The sequence below is a fragment of the Pavona decussata genome, unplaced genomic scaffold (assembly GCF_977016875.1).
Source record: "Pavona decussata unplaced genomic scaffold, jaPavDecu1.1 SCAFFOLD_61, whole genome shotgun sequence".
In the NCBI taxonomy this organism is placed as follows: Eukaryota; Metazoa; Cnidaria; class Anthozoa; order Scleractinia; family Agariciidae; genus Pavona; species Pavona decussata.
Window position 1 is genome coordinate 1,665,190 of NW_028145482.1, and position 27,291 is coordinate 1,692,480.

Sequence of the window (27,291 nt, forward strand, 5' to 3'; positions counted from 1 at the left end):
AATAATTTTGCGTGGCAAAGAGGAAACAGTCAGTGATTAACACGCACTGATAGCGGGTAAATCCATGAAAATTACTCAGTTAACTCTATCTTATTACACTGTGGTTAGATTGAAAATGTACAACCTAGAAAAGAGACCTTCTTTCTTTGTGTTTTCCTTGTCAATAAATTCGGGAGACGGATTTCACGTTATTCGAAGTATACAGTATATTCTGATACCGTAGTCCAATGTTGTAACACGCTATAAATTTTGTCTAATGAGATGGGTTACAAATATTAATCACACTACTGCTCACTACCTGTGCGGCCCGGGATATAAATAACTCTGTTAAACGCCTCCGGTACTCTTCAACTCCTTGGTATCCATCCGCAACGCTAAGAAGCGCACTCCACATCTAGGTAAAGAAAAGGGAACAATGTAAACGTCAAGAATGTCGAATTATAAGCTTGCAAATATAAGGTTTATGTCTAGCTGTTTTGTTTAAACTGTACACTATTTTTTTGCCTCCATTAGCCAACTATCCTCGCGTCCTGTTAAATTCTTTTTACAGGACAAAATTATGAAGAATCCGGCAAAGCAACATACAGTTCGTAGCGACAAAATATAAACGATTCGAATAACGCCAGGAGGTCATTATAATAATGAATCAACTCAATTCGTACCTGAAGTTCCGTTAAAAGGGATTCACGTTCGTGATACCCTTCCATGCGATCATGAAATTGTACTCCAAGTTTCCACTCAAGATTCCTCAAAAGTTGATCTGTAGCGCCATTCTCCACGGATTGCCTTTTTTCATGTTTATTTCCCTCGCCATTTCCCGACTTTTGGATGCTTAAAAACAGCAGCTTAATTGCGAGACAGATAAGCACAATATCATTTCGCAGAGAGAGCCTTTCCATGAACATCTCGGCCAACTTTAAACTTGCAGAAACTGTGAAGTCTGTAATCTCCAAGTGGATACTGTAGGGAGACAAGGTTAACTTTTTGCTACACTGCTATATAGAATACAGATAAAACATGTCCTTTTTAACTGAGAAATGTCATCAACAATAGTAGATGCAGGGTGTTTTCCACTTGAAATCACAAACTGGAAAGTAGAAAGGATGAGAACTTTCTTGCAGTATTATCTTAGAGAAGACCGAGTGAAGACAAGAAAACATCTCAACATGGCAGGCTCACCTGTTTGCATCTTCTTCAGTTTCCAAAATGTTCACCATTACTTGCACACACTGTTCAACACTTTCCAACTGCAAATCAGAAATAAATAAAGGTATAAAAAACAAACGTATAAAACAATACTTCACCCGTCAACGGTAAAGTATTGGTAAGTATTTTGTTACGCAAACATTCACCACGGAGAATAACTACAATAGTCCACGAAAGAGTACTGTTTCATCCTGGAATCAAGTTACAGCCAATAACCTATAGATCAATCTCTCGGATCGTGATGACAATTATGTTCCCACCTTTTCTTTCTGCACCAGATCATCAGGAAAGAATGTTATCAAAGCGACGCAGAGATCGGAAACATGGAACATTCGGGTAAAATCAATCTCGCTTAGTTGCCAAATGGGAATGGCATGAAGAAACGTTCTCTTTAATAATCGGTCAACTTCAAAGGCTGAGGTAAGACGAGGGAACACTTCCGAAAAGTCGCTGCGAAAGAAAAAACAAGTGATTTTATTTATTCCTTCGAGAAAATATTGAGTAAAACTCCAACGTAAACATTCATTCTACCATAGAGCTTAAACGTCCATTCCATCATGACAAGCTAACAGTATGTCAGTTGATTATTACTCAATTATACTTATACCTACAAATACGCGCACTATGGCAGTGAGGAGTTAACGTTCACATCATCGGCGAAAGCAGAATGCAGACCTCAAGTAAAGAAGAATCCTGAACCAGCACAGCGCCAGAAACACCATTTACAAAAAATGTTCAAGATAACATAATATAAGATAAAGAAGGTTTAACTTCTTATAAGACGTAATTCCTATAATCGAGTCCAGCGGGAAGTTTGCATTGCAGAATTTCTGGTTATTGGAGGAGATAATATTTTCAGTGTACCATTAGAACTGCGCTAAATTGATTTTTCTTACTGTTTGTCAGATTGCTGAAAATCTGCAATGCTTAAATTCTGGGCGCCCCACCAGGCCAGGTCTTGTGGCCATCCACCAATGTCTGGTTCTTCAAAAGGCTTTGAGTCACCCCGTAAGAAATGTAGCAATGGTACCGCAAAAAGCCACTCAGGGTTGGATGTCCAGTTTTGCTTCATTAACTGATTACAAAGGCCCTCAATGGCACTTGCTGCAAAGCTAATGAAATGTTGTGATTTGAATTAGTTCTAAATTCAATTAAAATTCCTGAATAAATTTAAATATGTACGACAGGAAGAAAGAGATAACAGAAAGAACACTAAGCTACGGCCGAGGTGAAAATCGCAGAGAGAAAGAAAGATGAAGGAGAAACAAATGAGGTGGAATGAAGAAGGTTTGTTACATCATTCGTCCTGACAATTGTTTCGCAAATAATTCGCCATTTCTTTGCAATCTTAGCTTCATCCGTGTCAAAAATATATACACAAGTCACATAACAACGTTCTGCTTTTGCCCCGAATTTGGGGCCCATTCAGTAATTGAAACTCATTGTTGGTTTGACGACTAATTTTACTTTCCTAAATTACAGCCAAAATAGTCTAATCTCAAGGGTTGAAATGCAGTGAAGGACAGAATGAATCCCCGAAGGGCCTAAAATGGTACCTGAGAATTTGACTTTCCTAACTAAGAGAGAAATTTAATTCTAATTTCAAGATCTGAAATGCACCCAAACGCTAAAATAAGTCCAAGAGTGGGCTGAGATGGTATCTGATAGCACCATTTTGCCCCGAATTGTCACCGCAATGACCCCAGAAGGGGTTTAATCAGCGCTTAGGCTACCAGGGCTAAATTAGCACTTTGAGGCTGAAACAAATCTTTTAAATTTACTGTGTAAATTCCCAAGCTATATGCATGTATATGCATGAAGTGATGAACAAAGTATCGTCCATTTTCGCATGATGAGAAACCACCATTAAATTGATTGTTTAATCAGGGTTCTCATTAATTGCCGGCAGCCGACTGAAATAACTGCGCTAATTCAGATTTTGAGCCGCCTAATTTTTGGTCCAATTAAGGACGGTGCCTACTATTGTTACTGCGCATACGTTCTGCGCATCTCGAGATATTCGGGTTTCCTATGGGTGGTGCGTGCTAATACAGGAATATTTTTGCGCGGTTTACAGTCAACCCAGGTCACGCGTGAACGATATTTTTGAAATTTGAACGGAGTTTTGAAATTTACATGTCATTTTTGAAAATCGCTAATGAGATTTCAGAATTCCCGTATAAATTTCTCTAGCTTATTGACGGTATAAAGTTATGAATTTTTCTTTACATTGCAAAATTGAATATTTCAAGAATGACAATTGTTTCCCAAGTATTTTGAATCTTTTTTTCAGTTAATGCGTCTTTTTCGGAACGATTTCTAGAGAAATGTCCAACATTCCATTCACACGTCGGACATTACAAAGAGAAATTCGAATGTTCATTTCATTCTTGGAAATACTGTTCACACGTGACCTGGATTGACTGTAAAACTATGCGAAGAAAGCAGAACTTAGCAAACGCTTTTGGTATCTCGAAAGAAAATTGGGGGTAACCATGCATTTTTCAGCGATAATTAAGCTTCAATTTAGGAAAAAATCCCATACACTGCTTCATATTTTGGGGCTTTTTAGAGATATTATTGCTTAATTATCTCTGAAAAATGCGTGGCTACCCCCAATTTTCGTTTTGGATTCCAAGAGGCCTTCCTAAGATCTGATTTTCTAACCCTAGTCATAAACCGCACAAGAATACTTTGATATTAGTAGGTACCGTCCTTAAGGCTTACGGGTTTAGTTAACAGGTATAAAGACTACAATTGCCATTTGGTAAGAGAATACTCACTCTCTAAGACTAGTGCTAATTTCAGCTAGAACAGTTTCGTAAACGGAACATTTTTTCTCTGCCGGGTCGGCTTCAAGCGCGAGGCAACTCAGCATTGAGATTATGTCTTTTCTTTTCAAGTTGATCTCGTACATTTTTACCACCATGATGATGGCTAGTGATGAAACTACTGCAGACACATGGTTTCTTGATCCAACCTTACATTTGGCCCAGTCATTGATGTTTGCATCGATCTTTGGTTTCAGATGATCAATTAACCCCTGAAAATCAGAAGAATAAGTGAAATTTTTTTGACAGCAGAAGAGCCGGCAAATCTCTCACCAGAATTATAACCACTAAATGACAACTATCCCATTCATCCAAACTTGAAACTAGAGTTTCGATTAACAGGCACAAAAAGTTTGCAGCAGATAAAACGGTCGAAGAACAATGACATTTCTGAAAAAAGTGGAAGAAACTAGCTCTAAGATATCGAAATTACAACGATCATTAATTAAAGCTACAACATGCAAATCCCAAGATTTTTAGCAACTTGAAACTCTTTCGTTTAGCGCAAAACGTTTCTCCCACTTTTAAAAAACAGTCGCAAACTAAGTATATTTTATCCCCGTAACTTAATAATCTTCACGGGCACTGTCGCGGCGATTTTGTTGTATTTTGGTTAAAACTGCTCAAATATTTTACAAAGAATCTGGTTTGTAACATGAAATTTCTCTCACATCACTGGGAAGAAACTATTACGGTTTTTCTCCAAGGAAGAACGAACTATAATCAGTTTTCACCGACTTGTCTAAAATACACACGGACAACTTGAAAAAGGGGGCCAACTTTTGCAAGTTCAATCCACTTCCATCTTAACCATACACAGCGAAGCATAATTAATATAAGTTTCTGAACACTAGCAGGGTATTGTAAAAAAAAAGCTGAACCATTATTTCAACGATTCCTTTGAAACAAACACGTTATTTGGCTTTTCATAGTGACACTAAAAATAAGTGACACTGCCTATTTAAGGGCTCTTTGTTAAAAAGGGGAAAATACCTTTCCAAGATCAAAATTGCCGGGCTGGCATTTCCGATAGTAACCCGATTGTTCTGTCCAAACGTTAAACACACATTGGACAACGTTATCAAGCTTGACAATTGCCTCTGTGGCATTCATTTGTTCAGCTCCTTCGTCTGCAACAATAAACCCTTCCCATTTTGGCAGGAAATATATCAGCGCCCTTGTACGATACTCTGCTTTTTGGTCTTTGCCAAAGTAACTCTTGACACTTTTCTTGAATTTCTGGACAATGCTTTCTGGATCGACATACACGAACGCTACTCCATCATACTGGTTCCATATAGCTGCGAAGAAAAAATGGAAAAATGCCACTAAAGTAAACTAGAGACGCAAGAAGACGTGTTTCGAGACACTCTTGAGGAGTGGTACAACGAATTGAGGAAACCTCTAAGAGAACTTTTTCTGTATCAGCAGTTTAGTAATTCTACAGGCAATTTTATCGAGCAGTACAAGCCGAGTCCAAAACAATTCTGAAGACAAAGGAGGTCAAGGACTTTATTTCTTGATAGAGCAGTACCACTACCGTTTGTTTTTCCGCCAAAGTTTCACGTTTTGCAGAAGAAACATATGACGAAAGCAATGCCACCGAGATAAAGTGGAGCAAGAAAAGAATGTAAATGGAACAGATACTGTACAACTAGTTTTCTGGAATTATAGGTCATATTTTGTCTCCTTGCCTTTGGAAACGCTAACGGCCAACCTTTGTAGAACGTAGTTACCTTTCAGACTGGGGATGTTTATCATGTCGCAGAATTTTAGTCAATGTTCCCATTTTGTTTCGAGTCATTTTTAAATTTTAAAACTTAAAATATTGTTAGTTTTACTTTGAATTCAAGTGTTTCACTGGTTTTCGCAATATGGCCAACCTAAACAGAGTTCTATTACGGAATAATTACCCAGTAGAAGTGTATCCGAGATCTCGTTCGACACAAGACAGACATGTTATTGGTGGATTCTAGCCCTTGATAACAATGTCCCTTTGCATAATAATTCTTCATAAATGGAGTGAAAAGATACCTGTTTCCTTCAACTCGAAACTATAAGACAGTCATGAAGTCACACACAATAAATAATTCATCACGAATGCGGGTACTGACACTTTATACCAAACATAGTCTCCTTCATTCCAGGGAAACGAAGTCCCAGACAATTTACGAAAGAAGAAATTTACTTACCACCAGCATTTACATGACTTTCCGGAATTTTCAAGGCCCGATTAACAATGTTGGAGTTATTGGTCTGGAACTCGGATAAATCCTCCCAATGTATAATTCCCTTTTTTACTACCAGGTATTTGTAGTATGTGCCTTCACGAGCTCGTTCAAGGCTTATTGTGAATTGACCACGAAAAAGCACAAGTTCGCCTTTATCTTTGCCTCTGTCGTTTCTAAATTAATCAAAAGATAAGGGTTATCGGCACGCCACGAGGGGAATATATCACATATCCCCGAGGGACAGGTCAATAACATGCTTTTTTTTTTCGGTTGGTGAGGTTTCCTAATAGAAACAAAGACCTTAAATAATTAAATGCTTTTTTATACCAGGTCGAAGTCTAATACGTAACATTTTTTAATGGCAGTAGCAGGCAGTGAGATTACGGCTGTAAAGGCGTTTTTCTCAACTGTTTTCTGAACTTTGAATTATTCACACAACAATATGTATAAGCAATTGCTTTTGTCTGCTGGTATGCGTGGTAAACATGTTTTTCACTCTTGCATAATCACTACATTCAGTACACTACACGTGGTTGAGCGGCTGCTGTTAAATTTTGGAAATAGTGTTCAGTCGGCTGTCGTTCCGTGTGAAAACAATGATGAGCGATTGTGAAGATGAAGTCTTTTTAAAAAACGTCTTACACTCTCTTTGCTGAATGGATTATACTAGTGACCGTGTTCCTGCAAATGTAAAGAGTTTGTTGTTGCACCTGTTATTGAATTAGTAGCAGTAGTAGTAGTAGTAGTAGTAGCAATAGCAGCAGCAGCAGCAGCAGCAGCAGCAGCAGCAGCAGCAGCAGTAGTAGTAGTAGTAGTAGTAGTAGTAGTAGTAGTAGTAGTAGTAGTAGTAGTAGGAGTAGGAGTAGGAGAAGCAGTAGCTGTAGCAGTAGCAGTAGCAGTAGCAGTAGCAGTAGCGGTAGCGGTAGCGGTAGTGGTAGTGGTAGTAGTAGTAGTAAAAGTTATGTTGTTCATTTTTTCTTTAATAATAAACTATTAAGAACTCGTTGAAATTTTTGAGAATACTGAATAAGGGGAGTAAGTCGAGCGGTATATGGCTAGCCTGCGTCGCAGACAGTCTATACAATCCCTGATATAGTCCCAAAAGCTTGTTCTGGCATCCCGCAGTTTTGCAGGGATATCTGTAACCATTTCCGATTGGCTTAATTTCTAACGCTTTCTATGATTGGTCGTTCCTTCTTTAGCAATACTCCGCTCTTCAACCGCGATCCTAAAAGTACGGAATGCATTCTGGAATGCATCCAGTAGCTTGAACAAATTTTCAGCCGACTCGAGGTCAGCAACAAAAGCGGTAATATCATCAGCATATTGTGAAACTTTAAATTCTTTGGTAAAAATCTTTATTCCGCTAATGGTCTTATCTTGTCTGATTGCATTTCCTAATATTTCTGCACATAGTACAAAAAGAGCACCGGAAAGCGGGCATCCTGGCCGTACGCCTCTCTGAATTTTGAAAAACTCAGAAACGTATCCGTTATTCATGACGCAACTAGAACAATTGTTGTAAAAAGTTTTAATCCATCGTTGAATTTGAGGACCGAAATTAAACAGTTCTAGCGTCTTAAACAGGAAGTTCCAATCGAGTGTATCAAACGCTTTTTTAAAGTCGATGAATAATGCGATGCCATGTATGTTTTCTAATTCAGTTACTTCCATAATGTCTTGTATAAGTCTGATGTTTTTACCGATATAGCGACCTTTTACATAACCAGTTTGATCTTCATTGATTAGTTTAGGGAGAACCTTAGCAATTTTGGGGGCTATAGTTTTGGTTGCGATCTTGTAATCTACATTAAGTAAAGTGAGAGGTCTCCAATTTTCAAGATAAGATTTCGCTTTTTTCTTTTTTGGTATTACCTTAATGATCCCTTGCTTTTGAGTTATGTTCATTTGTCCCCGATCAAGTGCGTAATTAAAACTTCGTGTCATCTCTTCTCCCAGCAAAGGCCAAAAATACAAATAAAATTCTACAGAAAGTCCGTCGCTCCCTGGGCACTTTCCTTTAGCGCATTCTTTCAGCACATTATAGCATTCCTCATTGCGAAGGGGATCTTCGAGTTTGTCTCGTTCAGGTTTGTCTAGTTTCGGCAAATTTGCATCCTCAAAAAAACAAATCATTGTATGTTGCGTCACACGAACTAGCAGTGTAAAGGTTCTTGTAGAACAGTCTCTGTGATCTCAAGATCTCGTCTGAATCGTTAATTCCCTGCCATCGTATTTCAACTTGGTTATATGTGTTTTAGAATGCTGCCTTTTTCCTAGGTTTAAAAAATACTTGGTGTTTTTTTCACCTTCTTCATGCCAGCGAATCCTGCTCCTTACAATGGCGCCTTTTGTTTTATATTCCGTGATCTTATTTAATTCAGCTCGGAGGTGATATACTTGAGTGATATTTTCTTTTGATCTGTTTGTTTTAAGCACATTCATCAGATGATCTATTTGTTTTTGTAATTCTCTTTCTTTGCTTCCTCGGATTTTACTCTTTCTTTTCGAATACTGAACACAAAAACCTCTCACTTCCATTTTTAGCATATCCCAGTAGTGACCCTTGTCTGCAAGGTAATTGTGCTTTGCTTTATATTCAGGAATCTTGGCTGCAAGTTCGGCTGTAAAATTGTTGTCTTTTAGTAGCGAATTATTACATGTAATTTTCCAGAAGCCAGGGCCGCGTTTAGCGTATTCCTTAGACTGAAGTACGAATTCAAACTAACTGCCGAGTGATCAGAAAAACTGGGGCTTGTAATGGTGGTGCTTTGCAGTGATGAAGAGACATCCTTAGAGACTAACCAGTAATCCAAACGGCATTGAATCTTTAAAGAGTTGTTGCGCCACGTGAATTGTGATTGATTTGGGTGTTGGCTTCTCCAGACATCTTGCAATTTATGATTACTACATAAATTAGTTATTTCTCTAATCACTGACCGTTTTCTTTCTATAGAAGTGCCTCCTGTTTTGTCTAGCGGTGTTAACGGGCAGTTTAAATCACCTCCTAAAATAATTTGTATGTTTGCGTATTATGCAAGTGTGTTATTAAGATTGGAAAAAAAAGAATTTTGCGATGCGTTGTCGTTCGGAGCATAAACATTGCAAAGCAAGAAAGTGGAGTCATGAATAGTGACTTCAAGCATCAAGTATCTCCCGTGTTTGTCAGTGACAGTACTTTCTAATTGAAAGTCGAGTTTAAGATTAAATAAAATCATCACGCCCTTGGAATGACTAGATCCATGGCTGTAATAAATATTACCACCCCATTCTGATCTCCATATTTCTTCTACGCCTTTCGAGGAGTACGTTTCTTGCAAAAATACAATATCAGCCCTGCTATTATGGGCCCAACGAAAGACCTGTCTCCTCTTGCGCGCCTGGTTTAAACCTCTTACGTTGATTGATATGAAGAATAATCTAAGTGGCGTTGCCATGACTAGAATTAATTGTTATTGCGTTTTGAAGAGAAAAATATTTACTCTAGGAATTAGTTGAAATGCAAATTTTTGAGCATAGTTTCCAAGCGCTTGTAGCTTTTGACTGAGTGAAAACAAAACAACGAAGAATTACACAAATTACACAAAATACTAATAAATAAATAGGTACCAGTTTAGTTATTTTAGGAAAGCAGGATCAGCAAATACTTTCAAATGTTACTGGAACCATGACTACTTTACTAAGTAGAGGATGAGCAAGGAAGTCGGAAATAGTACTCTAAAAACCTACGGCTTCCTCGAAATACAAGGGCTTACCATGCGGGAAAAACCCCCGAAGCCCGTTATCAGACTGCAGACCAACCAAACTGAAAACATCAAAGCGCTGACTTAAGAGGCCATTATGTTCGCGTAAAAAGGAAGTTCCTTGGTTTCAGGGCCACGATAAATGTGTCCGTCGATGATGAGTTTGTCAACATTGAATGACGCGCGTTTGTTTTGTTGTTTAGCTTTCTTTAACATGGGAAACAGCTCTTTCCTCATGTCTTCTATTTCCTTTGGAAAATCGTCCGCGACGCCAATCTTGAGGTTTGGATCGATGTTTTTGACATGCTGAAAAATGCGTCCTTTATCTTTAAAGAAAGACAACTTAGCAATAATAGGTCGAGGTTTACTAGAGGATGCATCTATCTGATCAGCTCTTCGTCGTGTCGGAATGCGGTGCACCCGTTCAGTCGAATTCCAGTTGGTCGACTGTATCCTTAGACATTTTCAGCTCGTTTCAAAGGAGACGTTTCAGCACCTTTTCTGTTTCCTTGGCACTACTGTCGGTTTCAGACTCTGGCACATTGAAGATTTTAATATTGCTCCTCCTGGACTGAGCTTCAAGCCTAATATTACGTCTCTTTTGGGTTTCAAGGTCAAGGTTTGCTTTCGTTAGCTGATCTTTAATGTTATGCAAGTCGGTTGCGAAGTTTTCTTGCGTCGCCTTCAAATTCTTCATCTCGTCGTCGGTTTTCTTCAGCAAATTTCGCAGCCGGTCATTCTCCACCTTTATCGTCTTCAGTTGTTCCTTGAGATCTTCGAATAAAGGAAGAATATCTAGGAGTTTGTTTATCTTTTGGGACTGCTGTCCCCCTTTTCTCCGCCCGCCTCGACTAGCACCTGCTATTTGCGGGCAGAAATGTTTTGCCATGTAAATAACTGATAGCAAAGCTGTATTCAAGGTTATTTTTATATTCTTTATAGGTTAGTAGTAAATAAGCTTGGTTTAAAGTATGAATTGTAAAAATGTGTGAAATGTGTGATTAAATATTAAATATTAATATTAACTTGGTTGAAAGGATTCGTTTAGGTCGCCATTTTGATCTGAGTCGTAGCCAACTTCTTCATCAGTTTGAGAGCTGGCTTCTCTCTGTCGTTTTCGTCTTCTTTCTATTTTGAGTTTTTAGATACGGTTTTGTTTTCTTCATTCATTCTCTTCTGGAGCTTCGAGAGCTTAGATAGTTTTTCAGCTCGACATTTTGTTGGAGCAACAAAATTTGTTTGTACTTGTTGTTCTCCCCCAGGATTTCCCTTTGATTGATCGATTGATCATTTTTTAATATTTTAGCGCTGTGAATTAAAAGAAAATGACGGCTTTTTCTGAAGAAAGTTGGGAAAGAGCATTTAGAGCCGTGAAAAGAGCAGTTCGAAATATCTAATCTTCTGCCGGGACTAGAAAATTCGCTTCGGGAATTTCTGTTAGGTCAAAAAAAATTTTGAATTTGCCGACTGGCTATGGCAAATCTTTAATTATTCCAATGTCTTCCAATTGCGGCGGACGATATTTTCGGAAGGCCTCGTGGTTCCAGTGTCATTGTAGTAATATCACCGTTGCGAGCTCTTACGGAAGACCAGGTTCGTCTACTAAATGATATTGGAATTCCAGCGATTGCTATCACAAAGGAAGAGGAGGAGGAGTTCACGCACAGGTCCTGAATGGTAATTTCGTGCTCGTCTATGGCTCTCCTGAGTGTTTGCTCTATCTCCACTGAATCTTGGAGAAGCATTTTTGATTGTGAGAGCTTCAAAAAGATGTTAATCGAAGTAGCTTTCGACGAGGCTCATTGTATTACACAATGGTATGTAGCTATAATTTGCAACCAGTTGATCAAGCTGAAAATATATATTTGGCGTCACGCCACATTTATTTTCAGCTTAATTGTAAGCTTAAAATATAGTCTAGTCTGCTTTTAGCATAGTTTTCATGCACAGGCTATTTTTATCTACTAATCATTTTTAGTGCAATAAATAAACAACTCGTTATTTATTTGTAGAGTATTGCGTGATTGCTCAAAAGGAAAATGTCCAATCAGAGAGCGCGTTAGAAATTAAGCCAATCAGAAATGGTTACAGATATCCGTGCAAACCGGCGGGATACCAGAACAAGCTATTTGGAGTTGATTCGCAGACGGACTATATCGAGTTCTCTATAGGTCTTGAGTGACAAGTCCGGCTGCAACGCAGGCAATATATGGCGAGGGGAAATATATATCCCCCCCCCCCCCTCGTCATAATCCCCTCGTCCGTTGTTATCAGCTATTGTTTTCAGCCCAGCCCTGCCCTTTTACAATCAGAGCCGCACCCAGCTTTTCAGACAGTTAGTAATTGACAGGGGCTATTGAATATATTCAACCGAAAAGAACAAAGGAAACCGAGCCAACCGAAAAATAAGAAAAATTATCAATACCGTAACGGGTTATTTTATGCAACCCATGATTCCATTTTCGTTTTTGTTTGATTTTGTTTGATCGTTTGCTTGTTTGTTTGATCGTTTGATTGAGGAGGCGATTGGGGGGAGGGGGGGGTAGTAGGCAGTTTGAAAAATACATGGTTGTTTTGACAACTTTCTAGCTATACTATGCATCCTAACTTTCTTGATTGCACCGCTGATCAATCCAACTGCTTGGTTATCTAACTTTCAACTTTCATATTTATTCTATGTATATCATAAGCGAACTATTAGAGACACGGGTCATTTTACTTTTTTTGAAAGCTGGACTTTCATTAGCATTTTGGTGAAAGATTCAAAGTGTAGTGTATACTGTCAAGAATCCAAATACCCTGTAATGCAGGTAAGTAGCAAATCTGGTTGAGCTCTATGTGATGAAGGCGGTAGCGTTTGTGAACCCTATCATTTTTGTGTTAAATTAAATTCTTTAATCGCATTGTAAGTCGACCGAAATAGAGACAATTTATTTGTAGGATGGTATTGTAGAGTCAAAAAGTACTACTTGAAATGGTACATCAAACACAATACAGTATTTTATAGTTGTTGAGTTGTCATTTTCGGAGGGCCGCTATTTTCGGGTGGACCATGACTTTCGGGATGGGGGGACCGTTACTATCGGATTTCCATTGGGGGGGGGGGGGGGGGCGTTACTTTCGGAATTCTACGTTAGTCAATAACAAAATGCAGTCATTCTGACAACTAATATACATTTATTCTTCGCATTATGAAGATTAAATTGGATATTGCATTTAGGCGGTTGACACTTGTACTACTACTACTACTACTACTACTACTACTACTACTACTACTACTACTACTACTTATAATAATAATAATAATAATAATAATAATAATAATAATAATAATAATTTCTGTTTAAATATTCCTGTGCGCTTTACATGAATAAAAGCAAACTTTGTAAAAAGTATCTAGAACTAGCGACTATCACCATCGTTCTAATCTTTAGTATTAATCTGGTGATCTCTTTGAAAAATAACACTCATTGGGCAATGGCAATGAAAGTGTTCCGGCGACAATGGAAACTCATTAAATATGTCAATCATTTAGAGAAAACTGTTACAATGATGAACCTTAAAACTGATTCAACCTGCCGGGTCTCTAGCCTTTCAAATTCCAGGGCTTTACCGGCTACCGTCTATCGGATGCTGGGTACGTAGACATGGAGTTTCAAGACACCAAAACACTATATGGCACAACTAATGAGCACTTACCCTGCAATCATGTCAACACAGTTTGCTTGAAAGCCCCCAAACTCTGGCGCTTGTGCTCGTATAAACAAGTTTTCTTCCGTCATTTCGAAATTTGATGCAAGTAAAACTTGGAAGACTACTGTTACCCCAGCGTCAGGTGGAACTTGCTGAAGGCTTGGAGGTGGTTGGATCCTGTAGAAAGATTGGAAAAGAAAATTTCCTGCTAAGCAGTCTCTATGGGTAAAAACCTGTAAACGGTTTATATAAAGATACCTATAATTCGAAAACTTGTGGCAAAGGGGGCATCCTCACGCTTGAGTAAGAAACACCGGCGTATATTAATAGTAGAGATAAGCTTACATCAATGCTGGAATTTAAAAACCTTAGTAGGACGATTAAGATGTTTTGTTTTAGTGTGAGATCGTCTGATTCTGGAAAGATGCTTAGTTCATCTGAACTAGGGAAGTAGCTACTTTTATGAATCAAACGACATCTTTGACACAACACATGCTTCGATGTGGCTCGAAAAAAAACATCCGTTTTCTTCCAATTGTTGTTTTAAGTTTAGTTTGTAGATAACACATCTTTACCAGAGTTTAAGAGCAGTTTGTAAGTGAAAACAATCACGACCACGAAATGTTGATAAGCTTATAAAGATTTATTTTTAAATGTAAATATATGAAACATATATTTAACTGCGGATGAAAGATCATATAGAAGAAAGATCCTCGCAGTTACTACGCAACTTTAGCAGTTGCGAAAAGAAAGCCTGAGATAAAAAATTCAGGCTTGAACGGTATTCTAACCCATGACCTCTGCGACGCCGGTGCAGTGTTCTACCAACTGAGCTATCAAGCCAACTGGGAGCTGGTCATATTGTGAGTTCGTAATATACCCGCGAAGGATGAATAAATAAATGTTAATATATGAAACAAATATATATTTTGAACTGCGGATGAAAGATCAAATAGAAGAAAGATCCCCGCTGTTACTACGCAACTTAAGCAGTTGCGAAAAGAAAGCGTGAAAAAAATTCAGACTTGAACGGGATTCGAACCTATGACCTCTGCGATGCCGGTGCAGTGCTCTACGAACTGAGCTATCAAGCCAACTGGCAGTTGGTCATATTGTGCGTTCGTAATATACCCGTGAAAGATGAATAAATAAATGTAAATATATGAGCACGAAAGAAGTATAGGGGAACACGAGACGTAGTCGAGTGTTTCTCCCTACTTCTTGAGTGCTCCAACAGCTTTCTAACTGCTTTACAACAGAACAGAACGCAGTCGAGGCTTCTTTATTTGTTTTATGATAAAGAATCGTTTTATTTCCCCACCCATTCACCCTCATTTTCAAAACAAACTTCCTTTCCAAACGAACAGAAGTGGCGTCAGCGTGCATCTGTACTCTCATAAAGCGTGCTTAAATAAGCCAATCACAATTCTTGTTAGAATGGTTCAAATGATTTGATTGGTTGAACAAGACGAAAGCTGTCAAACATGTCAAAGCAAAACATCAAAGTTCACAAGCTCTGCATAGTTTAAAAGTAACGCCAGTGCTTCTTCATAGTTTTTCTTGACTGCTGTGGCCTCCCACTCAATGCTCCGGAGAGGATATCTGAACAAAATGTCAGTTGTTCACTCGAAGGGCGAGTGTTGTAATGTCTGAGGCTTACTTCACTGCGGTGAGTGGAGCCGTGGTCATGATGTGCCTACGTCTCGTGTTTTACACTTCTTTCGTTCTCAAGCCGCTTCCTGTGTGCTTTATAACAGAACAGAGTACAGTCAAGGCTTCTTTATTTGTTAAAAAGTTAAAATGGTTTCACGAAAGAATTTTATGAAACCTTCTTCGAATTGCTATGGAGGAACCTCCTCGACTCTTTCAACGAAGCCTTTCAAACAGGCAAACTGTCTATATCTCAGAGAAGAGGAATCATTTCGCTTATACCGAAAAATGAAAACAATCTTATGGTTTTAAGCAACTGGCGTCCAATAACATTGCTTAATGTCGACTATAAAATATTGGCTAGAGCTATTGCAAAAAGAATAGAGACGAAGATACCCAAATTGATTCATTCGGACCAAACAGGGTTCGTAAAAGGACGATACATCAATCAAAATGTGAGGCTTTTAAATGACCTTATGGAATTTACCGAATTAAACAAAGTCCCAGGAAAAGTACTCTTTATAGACTTCGAAAAAGCCTTTGATACATTAGAATGGCCTTTTATCCATCACACCTTAAGATTCTTCAATTTTGGCCCGAACATTCAAAAATGGATTTCGGTACTCTATAGCAATGTTGAAAGCGGAGCTATAAACGGCGGATACATGACTAATTATTTTCAAGTATCAAGGGGCGTAAGGCAAGGATGCCCGCTGAGCCCTCTATTATTCTATGTGGATAGGCTCTTTGAAAAACAACAAAACTAAACCATTAGAGAAAGGTGTTCCAGCGGACCCAATTAAGACTTTAGGAACCTATCTTTCAAACGACAGAGACAAAAATAACAATTTGAATTTTTTTCTAAAAATTCAAAGATGGAAACTAAATCAAATATCTGGTTGTCTCGCGACCTTACACTTATGAGAAGAACCCTGCTTGCTAAAACTCTAGGAGTCTCTAAATTCGTGTATGCAACCTCAATGTTAACTGTTCCTCAAGAAGTTATTAAAAGAGTCCAAACCAAGCTCTTTAACTTTTTATGGAAAAACAAAAATAAAAAATAAAAAGGGAAGTTCTTTTTCAAGAAACAAGTAAAGGTGGCCTAAACTTCCCAAATTTTGCAACAACAGTTAAAGCACTCCGCTTGAGTTGGATGGGTAGACTGGTTAACAATCCAACTACCGATGCATGGACAGCTATTCCAAATGCCTTTTTTGAAAAATATGAAGGTCTTAACTTCTTGCTCAAATGTAATTATCATATAAAGAAACTAGACAAAAATTTACCGTCCTTCTACTTAGAAATGCTAAAGTACTTTAAGGAATTACGTCTAAATCGCCAAGATAAATACAAAAGTGACCTTGTTTTATGGAACAATCAAGACATAACTATTGAAGGTAAATCGCTGTTCTGGAAAAGTTGGACCGAAAATGGAATTTACTACATTCAAGACATTTTGAATGAAAATAGAAAATTCTTAACTTATGAAGAATTTAACCACAAGTACAAAATAAAAATTAATTTTCTAAACTATTTTCAAATCCTTGCATCAATTCCAGCAAACCTCAAATCAAAGGCAGCTTCTACACCCAGACCTATGAACTTTATCCTTGATGATTGTGATTTATTTGACTTATCTAAGGACAAACCGATTCAACTTTCAAAAATTAAATGTAAAGACTATTATCATCTCTTTCAAGAAAAAGCAGACGTTACACCAACAGCCATAAAATCTTGGGCCAGACAATACCCTGATATAGAATGTAAATGGCAAAAATTATTTAAAAATATACCTCGCCTCTCTACCAACAACAAACTGAGACAATTCTCCTTTAAAATGTTACACCGTATTTTAGTGACCAAAAAAGAGCTCAAACGATTTAAAATAGCAGATAATGAGGAGTGTTTTTTCTGTAATTCAGCTGATTCCTTGGAACATGCATTTCTGGAGTGCCCTGCAGGCCAAAAACTCTTTCAAGAAACCTTAATATATATGCGTTATTGACCAAGCGTGAGGTCAGGATGGCTGGATATTGGCCAAGTTCTTTTTTTGCGTTTTTCGTCTCGGTCCATAAAAATGCAAAAAAAGAACGAGGCCAATATCCAGCCATCTTGACCGAACAAGCTTGGTCAATAAAGGATTTATTATATGGCTTTACCTTCAAGTTAAAATTAAAAAACAAAACAAAACAGGACATGAAACTGCTTTGCTCGGAAAGAAATTCTTCATAGCCGGCCGGTGCAAGATTTATTTTCAGTGCATTTTTGGATTAGCATGTAATCGTGGAAAACAAGGAATCCTAAATTAACTTAGGGCTCTAACTTTATAACGGCTTAAAGGGAGTATACAATTATTGAGAACGAAAAATTTGGATTTTCGCAAGAGCGGGAAGATTTGAATAGAATATGGCAAACTCGCCATTTTCAGCCTATCGTGCGGTGGTGTAAATAATAAACATTTTTACACAGTTTTCGGCTTTCAATCATTAATTCTTGAATGACACAATAGATTTTGAGATTATGTGCAAACATAAGCCCAAAAAAAGAGCGGGTAAATCAGAAAACTGGGCGAAACTCTGATAAGATTTTGTTGTTTACAACAAGCAAGACGCGGCTAAATTAAAAACGTGAGCTTCTTCGGCGAACTTGAGAAAAATGCTTTTCTGAACTGCTTTAAACACTTAACGCAACTTCCACTACGCTATGATTTAAATACAGTCATTGCACACCTAGAGAACTTATCAATTTGGCACTCGACTTGAGACAATAAGTTTTACAAAATCAACTCTATCTAAAATACTACACGCAGAGCAACTCACCGATTCAACTCACATTCATTGTAGCTGAAACAAAATTTTCAGTACACCAGGACGATTCCATTCTCTTTCCTTTCCTTTAGGTAAATGCTGAGAGTTTGCCGAACTTTTTAGTGAGCGTTTTCCCCCAAAACAACGAGAAAATCGAAGAAAATTTTGCATTGTTGTTGGGATTAAACTTTCGATGCCAAGCGGACGGGCAACGGGTAATCCCGAGCGGGCAAGATAGCTCCATCTTGCCCGCTCGGGTTGCCAATCACAGCGCAGGATTTGACTCATCTTGCCCGCTCGAGGAGCTAGCCATATAATAAGGTTTAATAATAAGCACAAAGTAAATTTTACTCTATCTAAACTACATTACCTATTTAAAGACTATGATCCACCCAAGAATACAAACTCAAAAGTAACGCGAAAATTCCAGATCCTTACTGTACAAACTCAGAGATATTACTACTCATGTAAAATGTTAGAAAAACCTCCAAATATTCTAGAATTGAAGTCAGCGCTAATCTTACAATGGAAAGTTGAAAAATGGGAAATCTAAAATTAATTTAAATTAGCGAAAACGCACAATTTTTTTTTTCCAGTGACAAAATTCGTCCTTTTCTTACTGCTTTCCTGTTTTTAGTAACGTGTATCCCCAGTGTAAGTAATCTAGTTACTGTTATGTTTAAGGCAGTATGTATTGAATTGTAAGTAGAGTCCTGTTTTGTTCAGTGGCGTAAGTAACCAGTTAGCATTGTATTGTAGGTAGAATACTGTATTGTCTAGTGATATATTTAGCCCGTACTACTGTAAGTAATGTAAGTAATGTGCTTTTGATAAAAAATAAATAAATAAAAAAAACAAATTTGTTAAATAATGGCATCAACTAATGAATCTTACCCTGCTGCAATCGTGTGAACTCTCTTTGCTTGAAATTTGCCAGAAAAGGGCAATTGTGTTCGTCTAAAAAAGTTTCCTTCTGTTATTTTTGATACAGTTAAAGCTTGGCTTGTAAGGCTTTCACGTGGTTGGGTCCTGTAGAAAGATTGGAAAAGAAAATTTCCTGGCAAGCAGTCTTGATGGCTGAAAACCTGTCAACGGTTTATATAAAGATACCTATAATTCGAAACGTTGTGGAAAGAGGGGCATACTCATGCTTGAGTAAGAAACTCAGGCATATATTAATGGTAAAGATAAGCTTACATCAATGCTGGAATTTACAATTCATTGAAAATCAATCATTAACCTTGGTAGGGCATTTGAAATGTTTTGTTTTAGTGTGAGATCGTCTGAATCTGGACAAGGTGCTTAATTCATCTGAACTAAGGGAGCATCGATCTACTTTTATGATTGAAACGACATTTTTTATGCAACACATGCTTCCATGTGGCTCACATGATCGTCAGTTCCAAAGAGACCATGAAAAACAAAACGTTTAGAATAATTAACAACCAAAAATACACGCATAATTAACTCAACTAAGTCCCTTCCTCTTTTGTGATCTCTTGAGTTTTTTCTCTGAGTTCGTTTCTGTTGTAATTTTTCGTAATTTTAAAATGGAAAGGCTCGATAGTTTTTTTTTTAAACATTCACCATGTATTCTTTTTCATGTCAAAAATTTTAGTCCAAAGTTATTTTTAACATTGATTTATAGAACACTTTCAACATTAATGATAAAGGGGTCGTGTGAACCAGCGGAAAAGTTTGCTGTGATTTTCAATTCAGCTTTATTCCTATTCGCTAGTTCTGGACGGTTGAGTTGAAATAGTGGTTTTTTTTTTTCAGTGGGGGGGGGGGGGGGGGATTCTTTTTTTTGGCATCTTTTTAACTTATGCGATTCCAGGAAAATTCATCACCTGACTCGTGAATTCCACGTTGAATTTCACTTGAAAAACCGACATCGCGCTCATCACAAAATACATTTTTCGCATGAAATTTAACATGGAATTCACCCGTGAGGTGACGAAATGTTTCTATAGAATGCCGAATTGTTGTGAACAGATGCCACGGTTGTTTCCTCTCATGGTTTTTCCTTTTTTCCATACTTACAGCGCAAGTGCCTGTTCCGCATTGCTTTTCTTCGTTTCTCCTGTGCTTTGATTCTTCTTGTTTTTCTTTTTCCCAGGAATCTCTTGTCGTGGCGTGTCATCTTTTCCATACCACGTCCCTTCCATCTGGCAACAGTTCGTTATAGAACTACATTACCGGCTGATTTCAATCAATTTCTAACTGAACATGAATGCAATTGACATGATGAAAAACAAAACAAAAACTGTTAAGCTGAGAGTTCAGTGTCTCCCTGTTGCTACGAATGCGATGGAAAAATGTATCGTCTTCAGCAACTCAATAAATCTCAAATGGTCTTTCCTAAAACTAGGGATGTACGAAGAAATGTTGCTCTGTTGGCTCGGAAAAGGAATGGCTTCAGTGTTGGGTGCTACGAGTACCTCACTTGTTAGAACTAAAATTCTCAGTATCTAACTGCCACGGTCACTTCGAATAGAGGTCGTTATACAAGTCTAAATGGAAGCAGACATCAAAAAGAGAAGGAAAAGAAATTTCAAATCATAGTGGCGTTTATAATTTGTTTCACCGCCTTAACAATGTTCTTTGGTCTTATTGGCCAAACAGTATTTCAGTTTAAATGCACAAAACAAATTCGTTTTCTTAGTTTGTGGTTTCATCTTTGTTATGTATTTCTCATTCTCAAAGATTATCGTTACCTCTTTTGCTTTTCTGCCATTGGCATTATTTTCTGGTCCAACGAGAGGATGTTGTGAAACAGTCTCAGCTGTTGCCACGGCTGATGATGAGGAAGGAACAGTGGATTGCTGCTTTCTTCTGTTGGCGACAGCTTGTCTCGTGACCGGTCCACTTGACAATTCCGCTAAACTCTACAAGCATATAAATCATAACCATTACAATTTCCTTGAATGTGATTCGCTCAAAAACTGCTCTATTTTGCACAAACTATCCTGTAAAGCTGTTATCGGAAAGTTGACTGTAATCGACTAGTGTAATCGGACAGCTTTATGAGCCAATCAAATTGAAAACTGCACTAAATACACCAATCACGATGATTACAGTTTTTATAGCAACAGTAATTCAAAAGCTTTTTCTTAAACAAATTGGACACCTCTGGTCGTCTGATTTTGTTAATCACTCAAATGATTTCAGACCTAATCGGGCTACTCAGTGCTATATTACCATAATTAATGTAACCAGTGAGCGATAACGTTTACTTTGTAGTATAGCTTTAATTTGACTTTCCAAAGTACTTACCAGTATATCTTCAAAAAAAATCACACAAAATATTGTTCTGTTTCGATTTCATGTATGCGACTTCAGCAAAATCCTTTAAAGAATTTAAAAAAAAATGTTTGGTTCGGTTTGGTTTTAGTTCGAATTAAAAAATTAAACATGAGCTGAATCAAGTACGTTTCCTGCACGTCTTGCATCAAATGAAAGCCGCGTAACTCCACTCAATGTTTTGGCTCCAGTTCAACCTGAATATTAAATTTGAAAAAAGGCAAAAAGCTTACCAAAGTTGTTTTATTATCTTCCTTACGAGACGCTGAACCTGGGAGATCATGAGTTTCCTGGAGTTTTTGCTCGGACTCTTTCGGTGAAGACGCAGTGTTTTTAGAAGTTCCGTTATCAGAAGAATGAGTAGCTGCTGAATCGCACCCAGAACCTTGTCTACTTTCATTCAGGATTTTCTCTTTCCCTTCGACCACTTTGACCTCAACTACCTGCTGTCTTTGATCAGTTTGTGTCACCTGTTGACTATGTAGAGATTTCTTATGGGTTGCGTCTTGCTCCATTTGCGACACCTCACAGGGATTTGGGCTGCTTTCCTCAAGCTCAGCAGGACCTCTCACTTCTTGAACAACTTTAGTGGTATCGCTTGTACGTGAAATGGCCATGACATCCCCAAGTTCTGCTTTGGTAACCGGGGTTCGCTGCCCTTCTAACGAGCCTGTCTCATCACCAGACGATGGTCCAGATGCACTAGGCTCTTCTTCTTCCTGACCTTGAGACGTACTGGCAGTAGGGTCACCTTCAAGGTGTTGATTGCTTACTAACGGCCCAGCTCTTTCTTCAACTGGTGTTTGGTCACGTTCAGTGATAGCAGTGCCAGTGTCGGCATCAGGCTTAAATGTAACGCTATGCACTTGACTAGTCGAGAGGTGCTGTTTCTCTGATTCTGTAGGAGCATCTTTCTGCTGGTCTTCACCTTAATTTAAAATAACACACAAAAATAATATGATTTCTGAGTTGCCTTGAACCTCATTATGAAAGCGAGGCTAAGTGGAAAGCTTTTATCATAAAAATTAGTTTTCATTCATATGCAAACGAACCCAATTTCATATGAAAACCTTCACACTTTGCCTCGCTTTCAAAATGAGGTTCACAGCATTTCGGAAATGGTCTATTATCAAAACCAACGTCATCCCTCGAATACGGAATACTTCGAGTCTAAAACGGGGATACGTACTTCAGACTAAAAAGGCAAAAAAAAAAAAAACATACGTGGAATTTCGGACCGGTACAAATCTAACCTACGTCGAGGAGAAATAAAGAGTCCTTTACTTTTACACAAATATTTTCCGAAAATATGCTCAACCCTATTATTTTTGTTATGACTGACCGATACGAAATTGTTGAATGTCAGTTCCTGGAATTCACGTTACGGTCCCTGGGTGCATTTTCGTGCATCACATCTTACAGTTATTTACAGAAACTAAAGGCAACCGGTCCATTTTGTGGAAGTTGGGATAGACAATTTGGAGGTGTGGAGGGGGGGGGGGGGGGTGGCACCGATTTTGACAACTTTTTGTTTGGGGGGAAGAGGGTAGATTTGGGCCAGTATCCTACCTTGACCCACGAAAACTTTGAGCCTAATGTTATGAATCTTCATGGCTTTTTGCTTTTGGCTACCGTTCATTAAATTTGGTGTTCCCGTGGCAACCAAGTTTTTGACAAGCATGTTTTCTTCAGAAAAAAAATATTGTTCTCTTAAAATAATGTTTATCTTTCTTATCTCATTTTGGTGTTCTTCTATTAGGTTTTGCAGTTCATTGAAGTTTTGGAGAAAGAAAGAATTCCAAGATGGCCACTGTTTGGCAATAATGGCGTAAATACCACACGTCACTTGGTCATAATTTTTGATAACTTTCCTCAAAAGAGACATCCTTGAGTGTAACATTTACCCTCTAAGTGTCATTGCCATAGAGTTATGGAGAAGCAATCCTCCCCCACTCCCCCTGTTTGACTACAACATGGCATTAAGATGGCCCTTCACGTAGGAAAACTTTGACCACACTATGTTGATCAGCAGCTACATGTATCATGCGGTTATGGCATCCTTCTAAAACAGTGTTCGCTTACTGAATTTTGTTATGATACCAAAGGCAATAGAATTTGACAACTTTAACTTGAAGTACATCCTTTATAACTCGTGAATGTGTGCATGCGCAATGAACGAGTTATAGTGATGGTGGGGTTTTCACTTGGTTAGTTGGTTCGTTTTGGTAGGTGGATTGTTAACTTTCAGGCATGCGCAGTGAATGAGTGATCGTAATGTAGCGGAATTTCACTCTGGCGCTGGTCGAAATTAGCCAATTTTGCGTTTTCGAAAGGGAATCACACCTCTTAGAGACGGTGAATCGAAAGAGGAACTTCTAAGGGATGCACGACAGTTTCAACAGCAGAAATCAAGCATTAACGGCGAAGAAATTTTTATTCGATTTGTGGTTTTATTAGCCCGATGAGCGGGCGGATCTTAAATCAACTTTGACCCGCGGAGTTCCTTGGTAATGTTCCAGTGTTTCGAGGAATACAACAAACAAAAAATTACAGGTTTGATTGTGAATTTGTACTAAAATACTATTTTAATAGACCGATTTTTCGTATTCCGAACAGTTTTTGCAAAATGTTTGAAAAACGAGCTTGGATAAGTTTGCATCAAAATTGACTTAAGACAACCAGACACAACGACTGATTAATGAGACTGAACAGGAACGAGATTTGCGAGCACAAACGCTTCGGACAAACCAGGCACAACGACTGGTTAATGAGACTGAACAGGAACAGAACTTGCGACTACAAAGGCTTCGAGAAAGTATATCGATACGAATACAAGAGGAAACTGAGCAGCAAAGATATTACAGATTACAACTCGCTCGTGACAACATTGCTCGTCGAATAGAAGTTGAAACGAATAAGAATTTCATTTACACATAAAATTTATTTCATACATTTTAGTTCAGTTAGTGTTGCCAGTATACATGAAGCATAAACATTTTAAATCTTTACATCCTAACATCTCTGCCACGTAGGTGACAACAACATTGCAGTTCAATGTAAAGTCAAAACTTTTGTCATTTTGTACTTTTTGGTCAATATCAAACTTTTGTAACCAGAGTCCAGTCAAACAAATTGGTTACTGAATAGTCACCAGATGAGACTCAAGAGGAATGGAATTTTTTACAAAATTTCTGATCCATTCAATTCCCAACCAGTCTTGCCTCGCAACTATTCACTGACCACTCATGACAACAGAAAATTTCATCACTTAATTACAATCACTTCAGCTGCCAACTGACATTTTCTTCAAAGCAACCACAATCACATGTAATCAGGACAAATTCTGTTTATGCGAATAAAGCAGTTGCAACTGTATCAAATGTTGTACTTTCCGAGTGTCAATTAATGATTAGAATGGAAGGTACGGGGGGGGGGGGGGAGGGGAAGGGAAAAAGATGAGTTACGTGTATGTGCACCAGCTTCTGAGACTCTCTGTTAAATATCATTTTCAAAGTATTGTACACTTTTACTAACCCTCGTACAGTAACCTTCATAGTCATCAAACACAATTGAAAGATTTTGCTGATGATGCGCAACTTGGGGCTGCAATGGGACAAAGGAAAGTAATTCCTACTATTTTGTTACATTTCTTTCCATTTTGTTCAACAATTCCACAGAAATTGGACGAAACGTTTTTCCGATCACACAGTTATTAATTTAAAAAGAAAACTTCAAATATTCTGCTAAAAAATTCTAGTTTTGGGTAATAAACGGAAACTAGACGCTGTTTTCAGCTTGCTCGGGCCATGTTTGACTGCGTGGTGCGCAAGCCTACAATTTTTTAGCAGTGATAACCTCCGGCATCGCTAATTCCCCCAAATAGATAGATACAGAGATATAGTGAGGCAATAAGTAACCACCACATAGAATTGCATTTCTTGCAGTCAGAATGAAATACAGGGGAAAACGACATTTGTCATACGAGTGCCTTTTATAATCCCCGGGATTTAATCCTTACGCTTTCACCTTTCATTTGGAGACAGAAACCATTTGCACGGTCCTGATATGTATGTGACGCCGAGTCAATGACGGATCGTAATTTCCGGTATGATCTAGAGTAATGTTGCATCACGCGTACGTTATCCTTGTAAGTTTTTCAATGTTTCGCTCTTCATATTTTTAAATAAAACTCAGGGGAAAGCATTTGTTATTCATCTTTCATTTGAAGACAGAAACCGTTTCTACATTGATTGTTTTTCTATAGTAAACGTGAGACATCTTTATCTATCTTGGCCCGCAGGGTCATAGAGTGATTTAGTAGCCAAATTTTCGTTTAAACAAACTAACCTTGAGGAACTAAAAAAAGCTAAGTAAATAAAAAACGATATAAACCTTTCGAATTTTTAAAGTGCTAGTAATAAAAAGATGAAATATGAATGGTTGAAAAACTTGGAAAGTTAAAAGATGCCCTAGCGTGCGTCGCAGACAGTCTTCACAATCCCTGGTATAGTCCGTCTGCGAAACGGCTCCCAAAAGCTTGTTCTGGTATCCCGCAGTTTTGCAGGGATATCTGTAACCATTTCTGATTGGCTTAATTTCTAACGCTTTCTATGATTGGTCGTTCCTTCTTGAGCAATACTCTGCTCTCCAACCCTTACCGCGATCCTAAAAGTACGATTTGTACTTGTTGTATTTCCCTGGGTTTTCTCTTGGATTGATCGATTGATCGTTTTGAAACATTTTAGCGTTGTAAATCAAAAGAGAATGATGGCTATTTCTGAAGAAAGTTGGGAACGAGCGTTTAGAGCCGTGAAAAGAGCAGTTCGAAACATCTAATCTTCTGCCGGAACAAGAAAATTCGCTTCGGGAATTTCCGTTAGGTCAAAATTTTTTTGTGAATTTGCCGACTGGCTATGGCAAATCTTTAATATTCCAATGTCTTTCAATTGCGGCGGACGATATTTTCGAAAGGCCTCGTGGTTCCAGTGTCATTGTAGTAATATCATCGTTGCGAGCTCTTATGGAAGACCAGGTAACTTCGTCACCTAAATGATATGGGAATTCCAGCGATTGCTATCACAGACGAAGAGGACGAGGAGTTCACGCAACAGGTCCTGAATGGTAATTATGGCTCTCCTGAGAGTTTGCTTTCCACTGAATCTTGGAGCATTTTTGATAAAGATGTTAATCGGAGTCGCTTTCGACGAGGCTCATTGCATTACACAATGGTATGTAGCTATAATTTGCAACCTGTTGATCAAGCTGAAAATAAATGTGGCGTTTTACTCATAAAATTCTTAATTGAAAGCTTAAAATATAATCTAGTCTGCTTTTAACGTAATTTTCATGTACGGGCTATTTTTTTATCTAATCATTTTTTAGTGCGATGAATAAACAACTCGTTATTTATTTGTAGAGTATTGCGTGATTGCTCAATAGGAAAATGTCCAATCAGAGAGCGCGTTAGAAATTAAGCCAATCGGAAATGGTTACAAATATCCCTGCAAACCGGCGGGATACCAAAACAAGCTATTTATATTTGGAGCCGTTTCACAGACGGACTATATCGAGTTTTCTTTAGGTCTTGAGTGACAAGTCCGGCTGCAACGCAGGCTAAAGATGCACAAACGACACTATAAAATAGACATATAAACAGATTAAGTTTCTTCGCGTCTGTTCATCGCATAAAGTTTTAGAGTCTTCCCCTTGGAAATAGAAAATGCATCTCTAGGTGGGTTCTTGGTAAGCGAATGCCGTTTCTGTTCAAGTTGATAAATTCTAGAGGAATAAGTCTTATGTCTGGGTCAATTCCAAAAGCGATCATCCC

At 38.1% G+C, this 27,291-nt stretch overlaps 1 protein-coding gene and 1 pseudogene across 2 annotated transcripts in view; one reads left to right on the forward strand and one right to left on the reverse strand.

The window, feature by feature from the left end:
• The window catches only part of LOC146479005 (E3 ubiquitin-protein ligase rnf213-alpha-like), a 123,731-nt gene extending 101,646 nt beyond the window's left edge, over window positions 1-22,085 (reverse strand). The window contains 12 exon segments of the mRNA XM_085111310.1: window positions 299-394; window positions 663-960; window positions 1,180-1,247; window positions 1,467-1,656; window positions 2,103-2,318; window positions 3,990-4,249; window positions 5,031-5,338; window positions 6,230-6,441; window positions 13,711-13,881; window positions 20,205-20,329; window positions 20,879-21,049; window positions 21,698-22,085. Of these exon segments, the coding sequence (XP_084967436.1) occupies window positions 299-394; window positions 663-960; window positions 1,180-1,247; window positions 1,467-1,656; window positions 2,103-2,318; window positions 3,990-4,249; window positions 5,031-5,338; window positions 6,230-6,441; window positions 13,711-13,881; window positions 20,205-20,329; window positions 20,879-21,049; window positions 21,698-22,081 (2,499 nt within the window). The 5' untranslated portion in view covers window positions 22,082-22,085.
• On the forward strand, window positions 3,216-26,993 carry LOC146479009 (uncharacterized; annotated as a pseudogene). Its single transcript, XR_014865014.1, has 2 exons — window positions 3,216-3,230; window positions 25,922-26,993. The product of XR_014865014.1 is annotated as an uncharacterized LOC146479009 (transcript).
• Window positions 26,994-27,291: the final 298 nt, after the last annotated feature.